The following is a 17,023-nucleotide window of genomic DNA, read 5'->3' on the forward strand; positions in this document are numbered from 1 at the left end:
ATTTGGGCGACCTACAATTCATTAACAAGATAAAGGCTTTGACGGTCCCGCTGGGTAAATGACATAAGGAGAATTTTAGGGACATGGATATGAAAATTATGAAGTTTGAAGAAGAGATAAAAAAAAGTAGATGATATGGTTAGCAATGGAGTTGTTGATGGAACTGTGGAAGCAAGAAGGAGGGCGCTGGTGAGCTCTTGTAAGAAATGGTATATCAGAAAAGAGTTACATTGGAAGTAGATGTCGCGATCCAAGCATGCTAAGGAGATGGATAAGAACACTCGCTATTTTTATAATCTAGCCTCAGCTCGAAGGAGGAACAATCGGATTGAGTCCTTACTGATTCATGGGAGAATAGTGAGAAATCAAGTAAGGATTAAGGTTGCTATCAGAGACTTTTATAAGAATTTATATCATCAGGAGACCTCGCCGGTGATAGGGTTCTGTGATGTGTTGGTTAACCGGATAACTGAGGAGGAGGCAGCAGAGTTGGAATGGATGCCGTCTAATGAGGAAATTAAGGATGCAGTTTGGGATTGTGAGTCAACTAAGGCACCAGGTAGTGATGGGAATAATATGAATTTTATTAAGAAGTGTTGGGAGGATGTTGGTGGGGAGTTCACTGCAGCCGTGATGGGATTCTTTCAGTTAGCTGTTTTACCTAAGGATGCGAATGTTACTTGGGTGGCTTTGGCGCCAAAGTTTTTCGGAGCTAAAGAAATCAAAGACCTTAGGCCGATTAGTATGGTGGGTTATGTTTATAAGGTTATATCAAAGATCCTGGTTCGGAGGATGCGGAAGATAATGCCAGGGTTGGTAGGAGAAACACGGAGTGCTTTTGTGCAGAGTAGGAAGATACATGATGGGGCTTTGATTGCATGTGAAACTGTGCATTGGATGAAGTTGAGGAAAAAGAGCTCGACAATTATTAAACTAGACTTCCAAAAGGCTTATGATCGAGTCAAGTAGAGTTTTGTGGATATTGTTTTACAGAAGATAGGATTTGGTCGTAGATGGAGGGAGAGGATAAAGGAGTGTGTGTGTTATGCGTCTATGTCGGTCCTAATAAATGGCTCTCTCTTTAAGCCCTTCAAAATGGAAAGAGGTCTACGACAATGGATCCTCTTTCTCCCTTTCTATTTGTGCTTGTTGTGGATGTTCTACATAGGATGATTAGAGAGGCAGTGCAGAATGGACGCATTACTCCGTTGTTGGTTGGAAGGGATAACATTGAGTTGTCATATTTGCAGGTTGAGGATGATACTATACTTTTTTGCCCTTCTGAAGAAGAGACGATCAGAAACTATTAGCGGTTGCTGCGCTGTTTTGAGATGATGTCAGGGTTGAGTATTAATTTTGACAAGTCCAGCTTGATCCCAGTTAATTGTGAGCAGAGTTGGGCATGACAGATGTGTCGACTGTTGGGGTGTAAAGAGGCGTATTTACCTGTCAGATATCTTAGCATTTTTCTGGGGACAAATCCGAAGCTGGTCAAGACATGGAAACTAGTGATTGACAAGGTAGAAGAAAAGCTAAGTTTGTGGAAAGCAAAGTCTCTAAATAAAGCGGATAAGCTGGTTCTCATTAAATCTGTTCTTGATAGCCTACCTATTTACTATCTCAGCTTGTACAAAATGTCGAAGACAGTAGCAGAAAAAATAATATCCTTACAGAAACGCTTTTTGTGGTCGGTGCAATTCTCAAAACAGATAATTAACGCATATTAGTTACATCTAAACCATTAACTGTCCCTAAATAGTACTACAACTTATAATGCACCTACCTATGCGTTTAATATATATATATATATATATATATATATATATATATATATATATATATATATATATATATATTTCTAAGTCACTAAAGACTAACACCCCTAAATGCATTACAAGATAATTATATAAATTTACAAATCCAAACCTATTAAATACGAATTTTTTTATTTAAATTAAAAAATATAACATTTACCAATCTAAATAGACGTGTAAATATTTAAATAAAAAAATCATAAAACACTAACCTCAAAGTCCAATGCTCCAGCTACATGCCAAGTATCATTTAGTCTATTAATGTCTCCCGTGCGGACATATGTTCGGGGGGCCATAACTCGTGAAGATTCTCAAAATCACATATGTTGAATCTCAAAAAGTTTGAAAAAAATAAAGTCAATCCACGTTGTTCTCGGATGCGGTGGGTTTATATACGGCTCAAACCGTATCTCAGATCAGTTCCCTGGTCAATAAAGATGTGCATATCTCGGATATAGTAGGTTTAGGTTTATTAAAGTCATATCTTGGATACTCTGTATCCGAGATCTAATTTTATTTATATCTTGAATGCATCCAACATATGACTGGCACGTGACGTATTATAATACGATAGTAGTACATCCAAAATATGATTTTAGTGTGATTTATCCATTGCATCCCAAAACGTATTTTAGTAAATATTTATACCATTTATTTAAATCGGTAAATATTATATATTTTTAGTTTAAATAAAAAAATTCCTATGATTTGTCCGTTATAATTTAGCAGTTATTTTTCTATAATTCAGTTTTTATTATAAAATCAACGATATAATTTATATATAATTTATAATCTTTATGACTCATCTGTATCCGTCTAACAATTATATTTTCGCAGCTTCTATAAAAAGGTAATATCTTATAAGGAGGAAGTATATTTTTAAACCCAATATTAACTTACATAACATACAAAAAGGGAATCATTTAAATAAAAGTGTTTCAAACGTCTTTTTTTTAAAAATAATTTTTAGTAATTAAATTTAATATATATAATTAATTAAATTATATTATTTTTGTTAAAATTAAATTAGATAAATTAATTTGACTAAAAAATCGATAAATTATATCTTAAACTCGTCTAAATTAATATTTTTATAAAAAATAACTATAATATCTCTATTATAAAAAATAATTAAAATATTATTATTATTATTATTATTATTATTATTGTAAACTTAATTTAGCGAAAACATTAATTAGGATTTTAAAAGTTGTGATCTTCGTACCTAAATTGGTTGCCATAATGAGTTTTGGTTACGATAGAGTTGAACTTTAAGATTGATTTCTCTCCCTTTCCTTTCTTGTAGACGTTCATCATGATGCCAGTTTCTCAGTATTTTTCAGTGAGTGAAAACTGTAAAGACGTCGTGTGTAAAAGCAGAGAGAGGACCATCTTTTTTATGTGTTATTATCTTTAAATCTAGAGAAAAAACCAAAATAGTCCGTGACAATTACCTCGAAAGACAACGAGGCCCTTGAAAAAAAAACCAACCCGGTCTCTGACAATTACTTCAAAAGGACAACGAGGTCCCTGTGCCAAAAAAATCAATGTTATTTTTTTTGGCATAGGGGCTAATCAATCCTAAAAAAAATATTAGAAACCGAATTGGGTGTTTTTTTTTTCTTAGGAGCCTCTTTGTCCTTTCGAGATAATTGTCAGGAGTCGGGTGGGGTATTTATGCGTCCATATCAAACATTAAAATTAACGGATGAGATTAAATCATTAATAGTTTATAGATAATTACAATTAGGCCACAACAGAAGTTTAAATTACAATAAACTTTCAACATATATATATATATATAAGAGTATTTTAATCATTTTCTATATATAAAATAAGAGTATTTTAGTCATTTTCTATTAAAAAAATATTAATTTAGATCAATTCAAAGTTTGGTTTACCAATTCTTTGGTCAAATCAATTTGTCTGATCTAATTTAACAAAAATAATATGATTTAATCGATTATATGTATTAAATTTTAATTACTAAAAAATATTTAAAAAAAATATTTTAAATATTTTTACCTGAATGCTCCTACAACAAAATACTAATTTAAATATCTAAACATTTTTTTCTGTATCTATACGCTATATTTCTCTTCAATCGAAGTATAACTCATCTAACTAAGAGAATTTGAAATCATTTTAAAGTGAACAAGTTATAGAAGAGGATTTTTTTGTGTTACTAAAAATAGAATGATTCAAATTCACGACCTTTTAGATAAATACAAAAAAATTATGCCATTTGCGATATAACTAATTAGTCTATACAAAGAATTTACTAAAGTTGTTCAAGAACAATATATAATGTGATAATTAATTAAAATAGATAGATAGTTATTAAGATATTTCCCTATTTGTCCCCGATGCACACCGGTTAGGGTTTAAGAGAAAAGAAACGTTTCGTTTAAAAATTCTTTCGTAGGGTTTTCTGGCAGTTACACATTTGAATTGCAATGCATAGAATTAACTCCTTATGCTGTTTGCGGAAGGTCGTTTTCTGAAATTGCAACTGAAGCTTTCCACTTCCACGATAACAGCAATAAACCGCTTCTCTCTCCTGAATTATTGTTCTTCTTTCAGCGCCATAACCACAGAACAAGTAAACTGCCAGGAACAGCAGAAGGAGCATACTCTGAATTCGATTTTGCATTATATTAGCTCAACAATGTCGACCGATCTCAATGATTATAAAATTATTAAGGAAGGAGAAGCTGAGATTCTCATGCATGCCAAGAACGAAGTCTTCTATAACAAAACTCAGGTCCTAATGTTTTTTTCTTTTTAATTTGATTTTCTGTTATTTTGACTTTAAAGTACGAGAATTGAGAACCTTTGAAGTTTTTTGGTTTTCAATTAGACTTTTTTCCCCCTGATTGGACGTTCAATGGTTTTTGGAAAGCTAAGTCATGTTCATTGTAGAAAAATACTGGGGAGGGATGAAAATGTGGACCTCAATTAGAACCTTAAATTTAGCTTCTGAATATAAAGTTCAAGTTGTTTGAGATGTTTTTCTATGCTTCTGTGCTTATCAGTTGAATTGAATTACTAAGGATGGTTTGATTTTGGAGCTAATTCCGTTGATCCTTTCCTTTTGTTATGTTTTACAGTTTTAATGCCTTTGTTTGGGTGGAAACTGGAAATGTTGAGCGGAAAAATTTATTTTATTTTATTTCTAGCTTTAATGCTTTGTTAGATGTTGTGGTTTTGGAGCGATGCTAATATGTTATGCTTCTGGTTTATAAATTATCATCAGGTTAATAACAGGGATATATCGATTGCTGTTTTGAGAGAATTTATATCAAGACGGAAGCAAGAGCATGAAGCAACGTTGTCCAAGAGAAAGAAAGGGACACAAAAAGCAACTGAAAATGAATCTGTAAAGGAGGAAGCAGAGGATGTACCTCGAGAAACTCCGTCAGAAAATCATGAATCTAATGGAAAATGTGAAGTGGAGGAAAATACATCTCCTGAGGAATTAGAAGCATGCAGTAGCGTAAAGGGATCAGCCAAAATTGCAGAAGACTGCAGTACTGCAGGAGAGCAGACTGATCTCACAGAAGGGAAAGGACAGGTGGAACTGAAGCCACCAAGGGTTCTTGAGGTTTTCCCTAACTTGTTCTTATCATCATAACATTATATTCACTTTTTTTTCCCCATTTTATATGTATACTATATTCTCTGCAACTCAATTGTAGAACAAGTATCATCTGTATGACTTCTTTTTTGTTCTTGTATACAGGCATTGTCTGCTTCTGGGTTAAGGTCTCTAAGATATGCTTGTGAAGTAGAAGGGATTGGTCAGGTTGTTGCTCTGGACAATGATATAGGTGCTTCAAGGACTTTCAGTTTATATAAAAATATATCTTCTGTAATGCCTTATATGAAAACATTGGAAATCTGTACTGTACTTGTGTCAATGGTCTACTCTGTGTAGCTATGATACCTACTTTTTGTTTGAGAGTTGAGATCTCTGTCTTGTTTGATCATTAAGTTTGTGCATCTCAGTGCTTACCCATAACTTATGCTCCTGACAGTTTCTGTGGAAGCTTGCAGAAGGAATATCAAATTTAATGGGTCAGTTGCAATTTCAAAAGTGGAGTCTCATCATGTTGATGCTCGTGTATATATGCTAACCCACCCTAAAGAATTTGATGTGGTAAGTGGATGTTACTAAGTTTTATATATGTATTTTCCATTGAAAATTATTCTTATTCTATTTAGTGTTACTTGTTCAACATCTATATAATATTGTTCCCTGACTTGTGACCCTGCAATAATATTTGAAGCAATTTAATAAGTATATATTTTTTGTTACTTGTTATTAGGTTCATTCTATTTTCTATTTGTTACTTGTTACTTAGTTCATTCTATTTTCTATTTGAAGCAATTCAATAAATATATTTTTTGAAATTAATGTTTCGGTTCTCAAGATCCTGGAAATATATATATATATATATTTGTTATTAAAAAAAGCATTTGTTTTCACTAACGTTTGCAGAAAGTGAGGTGAAGTAGATAGAGAGGACTGTGTAGTTGTGCCTTGTTCAACATCTATATAATACTGTTCCCTGACTTGTGACCCTGCAATAATAACTAAGTTCATTCTATTTTCTGTTTGAAGCAATTTAATAAAGTTTTGTATTTATTTTTTGAAAGTAAATAAGTTTTTATGGTCTCTGTGTTTCTGTATTTTCAGGTTGATCTTGATCCATATGGTTCACCTTCTGTGTTTTTGGATTCAGCAGTTCAATCTGTTGCTGATGGAGGTATCCTGATGTGCACTGCAACAGACATGGCAGTGCTCTGTGGGGCAAATGGGGAGGTCTGCTATTCAAAGTAATGTTGATACTGGTATTAATTATAAACTTTTAATTCAATAATAGTTTTAATTACTGTACTAACCTTACAATTGCCATATAGATATGGATCATACCCACTGAGAGGAAAATATTGTCATGAAATGGCTCTGAGGATCCTTCTGGCTTCCATTGAGGTACATTGAAGTTCTATACAAAGAAAATTTAATATAAACTAAATTTATTTTCAACTAACATCTGATGTTTTAAACATAGGCATACAAATTTTCAACTCACTTATAAAAACTCACCTACCAAAATTTCAACTAAATTTCTTATATCACTTGAATATCTGTTAATCTCTCACGTCACTGTTATTTTTATTCATACAAATTCGTATAATATGTTTGTTTGTCATTTAATGCAGAGTCATGCTAATCGTTACAAGCGATATATTGTTCCTGTGCTATCTGTTCAGATGGACTTTTACGTTCGTGTTTTTGTTCGCATATACACGTAAGTCCTCTTAGTGTGTGTCTGTGTGTGTTTTTTACTTATGCTAAATACTTTATGAGTTGTTACTATCTTGGATAATGATTCCACAAGGTTGCTTGATTCTGTTATCCCAACTAAGATGAAATAATTGGTTGCAGTTCTGCCAGTGCAATGAAAAACACTCCCCTAAAGCTTTCATATGTTTATCAGTGCACTGGTTGTGACTCTTTCCATTTGCAGCCCATTGGGAGGACCATTTCCAAGGTATGTATCCTGTTGCAATGAAAGGAAAAACTGTTTAGTTCTTTACCAGTGGCTTCTTTTTTGTGCTTGGGATGGTTAATTTTTGTTGGGATTTTGAACCTTTTTTAAATGTCATTTCTTTTGCAAAGCATTACCGATATGGGGTTATGGTGAATATTCATATCTGTTTGTTGTGTGTTTGTGCGTGTTGTCATGGCCATTTAAGTATATTGCTTTATTTTGATTGAATATAAATTTTATATCTTGAAGGGGGACTTATTTTCATTTTCCCATTTTTCAGAATACTAGTGTCAGATATTTACCTGGCTTTGGTCCTGTAGTTCCTCAAGAATGCAGTGATTGCGGGAAAAAATTCACTATGGGTGGCCCTATATGGTCTGCTCCAATCCATGATCAAGATTGGGTGGGTTCTATACTGGCAGATGTGAAATCAATGAAGAACAGATATCCTGCTTATGATCGCATATCTGCTGTGTTGACTACCATATCTGAGGTTTTATTTTCAGTTTGTTATTTTGACATGATGTGATATGACTAAGATGTGTGCTAATGCGACTAATTCCAGTTGAAAACCTTGTGAAAATTTCTTCTTTGTATAGTTATTCCAATTCTAATATTTGATCATTGTAATATTTTCAGGAATTGACAGATGTTCCCCTGTTTTTGAGTCTGCACAACCTCTGTGCAACCCTTAAATGCACTTCTCCTTCAGCAGTTATGTTCCGTTCTGCGGTGATCAATGCAGGCTATCGTATATCTGGAACTCATGTTAATCCATTGGGGCTTAAATCAGATGCACCCATGGATGTTATTTGGGATATAATGCGCTGTTGGGTAAGAGATTAACATCATTCTTGCTGTCTTACTTTTTTGTTTGGTACAGATCCAGTCTCTGGTTCCTGCGAAATATGATTTTATAATATGGGAGTGACTTTTGTATATAAAATGCTCTTTCCTTTATTATTTGTTTTTTAATGGTTCCGGTAGAAAAAGAGAGGAGAAGGTGGGGGTTGATTTTGGGAAAGGCATTGGAAATGATTGCCTTTTCAGTTCTTGGTCACTGATCCCTTCAATTATAGGTAAAGAATCATCCTGTGAAAGCTCAGCCAGCAGATCAACCAGGAAGTGTCATACTTGCTAAGGAACCTGTTCTTCAGGTACATCTAGCCTCTCAACTTTTGTTCTTGGCTAAAATGTAGCATTATTTTCTCTCCTCCTCACAAGCCATTATTTGCTCTTTGGTGGTTGTTTAATCAAGTTAGGGGTAGTATATAACTGATACATGCATGTGAATGATGTGTGCACAAGTTCATTTGGCCGGGGAAATAGAAGAATCAGAAGTAGCAAATATGAAGGATATAGTTTAGAATATAGAACTCTTGGCTGAACTTTGTATTATTTTAGCAAGCATGCCCTAGTGTGCCAACTTGGACATCTAATTAGTTCATGTCTTTCATAACCATAAAATACTGATATATGTATTTAATCTGCGAAATTGAGACCTGTCGTTTCTAGTTATGTCGGCATATATAATAGTCTTGGAGCGTGTTTAGGTCATAAATTCTAGGAAGTTGGTCTTATCTTAGAGTTTTACATTGTTTTTACCTGATCTGGCCTGGCCTATCCTATGATCCTGCTTGTAATTATGAAACTAATATTAGTGTGTCCCTTTCAGGCTAGTTTTGCTAGGGCAATATCATCACTTAGCAAGGCACAAGCGAAGAAGGTTGTTCGCTTTCTTCCGAATCCAGAAAGACACTGGGGTCCAAAACTTAGGGCAGGACGTCAAATTACTAGCAAACATGTCTCTCTATTAGGTCCAGCAGCGGTTAATGGAGCTCTCAACCATGAAGATGATGAAGAACCTAAAAGTAAGAAGCCGAAGACCGAGAATGATATCACATCTTAGCTAAAAAATGAGATTCTTGAAATTAATGTTTCAGTTCTCAAGATCCTGGAAATATATATTTTTTTGTTATTAAAGAAAGCATTTGTTTTCACTAAATTTTGCAGAAAGTGAGGTGAAGTAGATAGAGAGGACTGTGTAGTTGTGCCTTGTTCATCATTTAACAATTTACAGGAAAATGCTGTGGCAAGATAAAGGCACTTTGCGTTATGTTAGATTTTTGGATCTGATTTTTTTTAATGTATGGAAATTGTATTATGTGGAACAATAATTCCTTTTTAGGAATATGTATTGTTGTTTCATAAAATAGATATTTTTTTATGGTGACTTGCATGGCAACCATGTTTTTTAGCAAAAAGTCTCTCTCTGCATCTCTGTTTCTCTCTCACTCATTTAAATTCCTTGGATCCTCTATTTTTAATTACTCATGGCTAAATTACAATAAGAGTTGTGGGAATAAGGTCTGGGAAGCTTCAAAATTAATTTTTTTTGAACTTTTGACTTATGAAAAGTAATAATATTAATGTCTGGTACTATTTTCAATAGAGGTAAACGCGAATTGGATCGGATATGGCTAAAATTTCGATTTGATTTGCAATAAAATCATTGGATCGGATCCCGCAATTTTTAAGCTTGGATGCGGATCGGATTGGATCAGATATCGGATATATCAGCAAAACATAAAAAAATTTTAAAAAATTTTTTATTAAAAAATATTAATAAAATTTAATTTTTCTATTTTTTAAATATGTTTATTCTTAAAATAATATTAAACATATTTTTCTTAAATAATAAATTAAAATAATACAACATATATGATAATTATTAGTTGAAATAAAACATAAAAAGAATATTTATTTATTTCTTTATTTTTGCGGATACACGGATATGCGCATTGGATATGCAGATATCTATACAAAATCTGCAATCCGATACGATAGCCTTACAGATCGGATCCATATCCGCAATTTTCGGATCGGATTCGGATAAACACCACGGATATGCGGATCGGATCCGATCTATGAACACCCCTCATTTTCAAAACCAAATTGTAGCTTTCTAAGAAGCTATTTAGGAGCTTATAGAGAACTAGAGAAGTTAAAAAAATTACTTCTCTTATAATAAAATGTTTTTTTATCACATTTTTTTTAAAATAAGTATTTTTAGAACTAAAAACTCAAATACAAAATAACTTATTTATAAGTTACTTTTAATATAGGCATTTATTGTTTAAACTATTTTTTCAAAAAGAGCTTAACTAAGCTATTTACCAAAACTGGGTCTAAATCTCATAAAAAGAATGGTTGCTATATATTAATCAGTAGTATCCATAGATTCACATATGGATGCATTGATGCGTGGATATGAATAAGGTTTAATTATTTTATTAGTTCTTATAGTTTCATCAAATTTTCAATTAAATTTTTATATTTTTTTATTCAATTGAGTTTTTACATTATTTTTAATTTTGTAATTAAGTTTTTTTTAGTGTAAAAAATGTTAAGAGTTAATTGAATATTTGTTCTGCAATTTGAATAAATCTACAATTAAAAACTTAATTAGATTTTTGATCATATATTTTTTAGAAAAAATATTTCATTAATTTTAATGTTTTTGACATGAAAAAGATCTAATTACAAAATTAAAAGAAGTGTAGAGATTCAATTAAAAGAAAAAAATATAAAGATTTAATTGTAAATTTAGTAAAACTATAATAACCAAGAATAATTAAACCTATAAATAATAATGTTGAAGGAGGTACTATTTGGTGGTTGGATTTAGATAGTTGGGGTTTTTGAAATTTTGGATTAGGGGGTTATTATTTTATCTTACATGTTTCTTAGGATTAATTTTCCGTAAATTTTAAGGTTTATACCAATGACAATGCAGATTTCGTCGCACTAAAAATTTTATCAGATTTAAAATTAAAAATATCTAATTTCTTTGCTTGATATGTTTACGAAAGCTGAAATCTGAACACAACTGTTAATTTCAATTACTATTGATTCTTACTCGGTAATAAAAATGAACAATACATTAATTTTCTTCCGATGAACTTGCCTCACATGGAACTCGGTGCTGCCACATATATAAGGGCCCTTCCCGAACTACTCATTAAGCAAAAGGTACAACAAGAAAAATAACAAAAAAAAAACAGCTCCCTAGACCATTGTACTTTATTGCTTCTAATCTCAAAGCAAGAAGTTACGAAAAAAAGTAAATTGCAGGCTGCAATGCCGCAAATTCTAAGTGATGAAGAGAGTAAATACTTTATTTAAGAAAAAGGACTAAAGTTTTAATTAACGTATAGTGTGGGTGGCTCTGTTTGGCAAAGTAGTTATTATTAAATGATTAATTTTCTATGCTTTGGCAGTGGTTGCCTTTTGAGGGTTAAGTTCATCCCAAGCTTCAATCCATGTAACCATTGCATCTGCAAGCTTGTCAAAGTAAGGGTCAACCTTTGAGAGCTTCTCTTTGACTTGCTTGGAGAGTTCAATGTAGCATTTCTGAACAGTTGTGCATTCTTTTGGGAGAACAACGTTCTGGAAGAATGGGATGATATCTTCCTGCCAGAATATTCCTTTGTACTCTTTCCTCAGATTCACAAATGGGTTGCTTGCCTTGCTGTGGTAGATGTACGGAAGTCCAGTCTTGATTCCCAGCCCCAAGTGGTCCGTGATCACCTGTTAACAACAATTATCATAGTAAATTACACTAACTAATAAAGCGAATAATTTAATCAAACATATCAAATTATCTAACTATTTTTAACTAAGAGAAAAAAGAAGGGAAGAGCAGGGTAAGGAAAATGCACCTTGCAGCACCAGCCAGCCCACATGTCGTCGTAGCGTCCGATGGGCTGGCCATCACCCATCAGGCCGAAGTACATTGCCGGTCCAATGAGATCGCGGTCGAAGGCCAAGTTCATTCCGCACATTGGGAACAATGTTCCTTTCGGAATCGTCAAAATAGCATCAACATACCTTGTGCATTATCATATTACAAAAGTTTTATAACTATTATTTGAATGGTTATAGAAATGAATATATTTGATTGCACGGCTGCGTAGAAAAATGAATCGAACATACACACCTGGTGTTCCTCTCGAGAGGCTTGACAAGCTGTGTAGGAGCGTCATAATCCGGGATGTTGAGCCAGAGACCATGAGAGACAGCAGTGGGTACACCTTCGCGAAGACTGAAAGGGTAGCCGCGCACGAAATCTGCACCTTCTCTGTAAGGCTCATAGAGCGTGTTGAAGAAGAAAGGTGTTGATGGACACAGAAGGTTCTTTATGTGCTGCTCAAGTGCGTTGATCGCCTTTCCAGATGGATCATTTGCAACCTAATTAAGTAATAAACAGATGATAAATAGATCTTTTAGATGGCGGATGAATCAGTTTGATTCCAAAATATGTAACACCTTATTTAGTTTCAAAAAAAATCAATCGTAAGTCAAATTGAGTCAAATCGTGATCCATTTAGAACGAAAAATAAGAGGACAATTAAGACCGATCCAAAAGATGAAAGCTGAGGAAATGAATAAGATTAGAAGACTCACGAAACAGTCATCATCAATGGTATAGATGTATTTCTTCTTGGAAACCATGTAACCGAAGCAGCGGCAAGCGGAGTCCTTGAAGGAGATACAAGAGGCCCTGGGTCCAAGAATCTTGTTAATGTCGTTTCGGTTATAGAGCTCGTAATCGAAGCCCGGAGGCACCTTGATGGTCTTGGTTGGATCACCATCCTGAACAATGATGAGATGATATGGCTGGAAAAACGGCCTCCACATCTCCAGAAAATCCAGGTTTCTTATTGTTGGGATCACAATGTCAAGCTCGTCCTTCAGCAAAGGCGTCGGCGTCACGGCGGTGCCGGCCGTGTTGGCGGGGCCTAGATTAGCCATTATTGTTGTTTAATTGGAGAGAGAAGAGAATGAGAGTGAATGAATGAAGGAATGAATTGAAGTGTGAGAAGAGAAGGTGAAGAGTGAATGAGTTTTTGAAGGAAATAAGCATGTGCAGTGGCCTAAGTTATCGGCACCGGTATGGGGCTTTTAAACATTTAGAGATTGGGGTGTGTTTGTGTGTGTGGATTTTTTAATGTGTAAGGAAACTGAACCAGTGACTCCTTCAAAGGTGTTGCCGTGTAATGTGGTTACTTTGTGGATGTAAAATTCCAAAGAGATCAGAGATCATCAATTAAACCAATCAAATATATTGGTATTAGTCTACTCTGGTTCATATAATTAGAAATGAAATGTGTGTTGCATGTTTGACTCTTTTGAGCCAACAACGAACCGGATAATTCTCATTCAATTATGATGTGTTTTTCTATTTTGAGATAATTAAGGAATTCAAAATCATGTAATTTTTTTAATGGAAAAATGTAAGAGAGATTTGTGTTGATAATTTTATTTAAGATTATAGTCCAAATAGTCACGAATAATCAATTTAGTTCTTCAAAAAAAAAAACTAGAAATCTCAAATTTGTATCACGGATGAAGGAAAATGTATGTATTGTTATCAAATTATTATTTGATACGAAACAAAAAAATATAAATAAGATAATGATTGGAATTGAATAAAAAAAGATAAATTAAAATAGAAAATAAAAAAGATATATTGAAATTGAATATCAAGAGAATCAAATTTTTTATTCAATTTTTTGATGCAACAAGAAAAGAATTCACTCAATTTAGTTTGTTCACATCATAGTTTGCGAATTGAATTAAAGGGAATCACTCAACCTTTTATCCAATTCTCCGAAATAACAAGAGAATGACTTGCTCAACCTTACTTGCCCATACCATAGTTTTATCGCGAAATCGAAAAGTGCTTTGACATTCTTCGAATATCTCTTTATGAAGAGTATAATAGTTTATGAAATATTTGTAACCTGTTACTAAGTTAAACATAAAAAATTCTAAACTCATAAATATAAAATTCAATTTAGTAATTAGATAAACAAAATCAAAATAAATTAAATATTTTAAAAATTTAAACTAATAATTTTTAAATAATACTTAATCTTCCTATATTACAAACATTTAAAATACGTATTATTATTGGTGATATATATCAAATACGAATTCGTGGCTGGCTGCTGATAATCTCTTTTTTTTCACCTTTATCATATATTAAAATAGAAAATAAAAGATAACCAAATTAAATGATATATCAAATGTGTGTATATGTATATAGGAGTAAATTTTTATAATGGTCCCTAATATTTATGGAATGATTTGAAATGGTCGTCTGGATTCAAATTTTTTTATAATGGTCCCGCAAATAAAGCTTTGAACACTATAGCGATTCATGTATTATTTCTAACATTGAGTTCGAAGAGTGTTGATGTGGTCTCTTTTGCCACGCTGGACAGTTCTAACGACAAATGATACGAATTTATTTTAATTTGGATCTAATTTGGTTTCTCTCCTATTTTATATCCTAATTCCAAATGTACAGAGCGTATTTTTTATCTTCTTTTTTATTTTATTTCCTGAATTTCACATTGATTTATTTGTGAACATGAACTATCATTTAGTTCTTCATACAAGGAGCGTTTTAATCGGTAATGTGTTTGGACCTAATGTGGTTTCTCTCCTATTTTATATCCTAATTCCAAATGTACAGAGCGTAATTTTTATCTTCTTCTTTATTTTAGTTCCTGAATTTTACATTGATTTATTTATGAACATGAGCAATCATTTAGTTCTTCATATAAGGATGGTTTTAATTGGTAATGTATTCTGTTATTTATTTTTTGTTTTGGTTACAATGTTGCTCATTTCCACTAAAAATGTTCATTTCTACTAAAAATGGTAATAATAGTCTCAAATTGATTTAATTGAAAAATTTTGTTTAATTAGAACCATACCTTCGTTCTATAAAAATAAAAAGAGGAAAAAGAAGAAAAAAAAAGAGATAAAGAAAAATATGAAAAATATGTTGTGCACATTTAAGATTAGGGTTATAAAATGACGAAGGGACTAAATTAGAATGAATTTATGTCACCTAGTCGTTGGGATTATTCGGTGTAATAAAAGATAGCCACATTAACACTCCGACAGCTGATTTTACATCGAAAATGACGCAAGAACTATTATAGTGCTCGAAACTTTATCTGAAAAATCACTATAAAAAAATTTGGATCTCGAAAACTATTTCGGATAATTACATAAATTTCAGAGACTATTATGAGAATTTACTCATATATATAGGTGTTCTTAATATTTTTTTAAGTTACCGAATGGAAATAAAAAAATTACGGAAAATTAATTTTTAATTAATTAATTTTAGAATTTAGATTTATAATTTAAAATTAAAAATTTATTAGTTAGAGTTCAGATTTTAAGATAAATAAAATAATTAAAAAAATAATTATTGACTATAAAAATTAGTTATGATAATTAATTTGTGTCAATCATGAAAAAAGGTAACGTAAATGTTAGGGTTGAGTGTGATGACGTTGATATGTAAGGGAGGTAGGTGGCGTTGGATTCAATCTTGAGTATTTTCATGCAGAGGATCGGAAATGACGAGGAAAAACTCGAAAAGCGTATGAAATTAGCAAAATGGCTTAGCTAGCTAATTCCTAAGTTTATTAAGATCTTCAAAGAAATATTATTTTATGATATTAATGTGTATTTTAGTCACAAGTGCTATGAATGCCTGAATTCCGATTACTTTACCTCACATGAAAGTTTCTTACACTGCGATCCATACAGGTAATTAGATTTTACATTCTAAATTCTAAGCAATGTAATGTTTGAGAACGTGAAGCCCATAACTAAATTAGTGGTTAGACTATGTGTGTTTGTTTGAAGTGAAAATGGGAGAAAAGAAAAAAAAGAGAAAGAAATTAGAAGGAAAATAGTTATTTTTTTTTGTTTGGTTGAGGAGAGAAATAGGAGAGGAAGGAAAATGAATGGAAAAATATTGGTGGGACCTACCAATTTTCTTTCTCTCCAACAATGAAGAGAAAATGGAGAGAAAACTATTTATCTCTCTACTTCCAATATTACCCTTTTATTTTTTTCAATATATTTTATAATATAAGGGTAAAATTGTCTTTTTATACCATTTCTTTTCTTCTTATTTTCCTTTCATCCAAACACATCTAAAGAAAATAAAAATTCACTCAATTTCTTTCCTTTCTTTTTTTTCCTTTCTATTTCTTTCCTCACTATTTCTTTCCTTCCAACTAAACATAATTGATCACTCTCTATGTCTGGTATACTGGACCCTTTAACCATATTGGAAGATACCTACCTAAGTCAAACAAAATATCATTCAGCATTAATATATAGAAAAAATTTGGTAACAAAAAATTTTCAGTTATAATTAGTTAAAAATTTTTATAATTTATTTTATTTATATCATTTAATAACAGTTTTATTTTTTATCTCACTCTCTTATCATTCTATTTATCATGTTCTTATCAATTCTATTTATTAATAATATTAATTATAATATCATATTCCTTCCTATTAAGCATTCTTGTAATCAATACTTAATATTATTTTTATAATTTAATTTTTATATTTAATAATACATTAAATATTAAAAATAATAAGAATGAACGGTAATAATAATATACATTAATTGAGTTAATTACACTTGATTCTTTGTTTTCTTTAAGGCATTTAATATCAATCAATAGAAATACGAAAAAATTATTAATTCTTTGTTTTCGTTAAATCATTTACTTGCACTTGATTCTTTGTAATATATACATTCCA

The 17,023-nt window shown here is 31.9% G+C and overlaps 2 protein-coding genes across 3 annotated transcripts; one reads left to right on the forward strand and one right to left on the reverse strand.

Moving 5' to 3' along the window:
- The first annotated feature begins 4,202 nt into the window (after positions 1-4,202).
- On the forward strand, positions 4,203-9,621 carry LOC130955796 (tRNA (guanine(26)-N(2))-dimethyltransferase 2-like). 2 transcript variants are annotated; one of them, XM_057882767.1, is made up of 13 exons: positions 4,203-4,578; positions 5,071-5,418; positions 5,557-5,644; positions 5,852-5,973; positions 6,514-6,653; positions 6,738-6,810; positions 7,041-7,129; positions 7,267-7,372; positions 7,653-7,865; positions 8,012-8,206; positions 8,452-8,529; positions 9,048-9,243; positions 9,386-9,621. In XM_057882767.1, exons 1-13 carry the CDS (start codon positions 4,291-4,293, stop codon positions 9,400-9,402), a joined length of 1,953 nt encoding a protein of 650 aa, XP_057738750.1. In that variant the 5' UTR covers positions 4,203-4,290; the 3' UTR covers positions 9,403-9,621. The 2 variants fall into 2 exon arrangements, with proteins under 2 accessions (XP_057738750.1, XP_057738749.1); XM_057882766.1 differs by having other exon boundaries at positions 9,048-9,615.
- A 1,675-nt stretch (positions 9,622-11,296) lies between these two features.
- LOC130955797 (UDP-arabinopyranose mutase 1) lies at positions 11,297-13,361 on the reverse strand. The gene is made up of 4 exons (XM_057882768.1): positions 12,839-13,361; positions 12,372-12,622; positions 12,094-12,262; positions 11,297-11,962 (listed from the first exon to the last, which is right to left on the reverse strand). Exons 1-4 carry the CDS (start codon positions 13,184-13,186, stop codon positions 11,639-11,641), a joined length of 1,092 nt encoding a protein of 363 aa, XP_057738751.1. The 5' UTR covers positions 13,187-13,361; the 3' UTR covers positions 11,297-11,638.
- Positions 13,362-17,023: the final 3,662 nt, after the last annotated feature.

Source organism: Arachis stenosperma, chromosome 10 (genome assembly GCF_014773155.1).
Source record: "Arachis stenosperma cultivar V10309 chromosome 10, arast.V10309.gnm1.PFL2, whole genome shotgun sequence".
Lineage (NCBI taxonomy): Eukaryota > Viridiplantae > Streptophyta > Magnoliopsida > Fabales > Fabaceae > Arachis > Arachis stenosperma.

Excerpts from the sequence above, each read along its gene's own strand:
- LOC130955796 (XM_057882766.1), top strand. The coding sequence starts at position 4,291 with ATGCTGTTTGCGGAAGGTCGTTTTCTGAAATTGCAACTGAAGCTTTCC. Across the intron at positions 5,974-6,513 it reads ACCCTAAAGAATTTGATGTG|GTTGATCTTGATCCATATGG; the intron begins GTAAGTGGATGT and ends CTGTATTTTCAG. Across the intron at positions 8,207-8,451 it reads GGGATATAATGCGCTGTTGG|GTAAAGAATCATCCTGTGAA; the intron begins GTAAGAGATTAA and ends CTTCAATTATAG.
- LOC130955797 (XM_057882768.1), bottom strand. The coding sequence starts at position 13,186 with ATGGCTAATCTAGGCCCCGCCAACACGGCCGGCACCGCCGTGACGCCG. Across the intron at positions 12,623-12,838 it reads CCATTGATGATGACTGTTTC|GTTGCAAATGATCCATCTGG; the intron begins GTGAGTCTTCTA and ends TTACTTAATTAG. Across the intron at positions 11,963-12,093 it reads GGGCTGGCTGGTGCTGCAAG|GTGATCACGGACCACTTGGG; the intron begins GTGCATTTTCCT and ends TGTTGTTAACAG.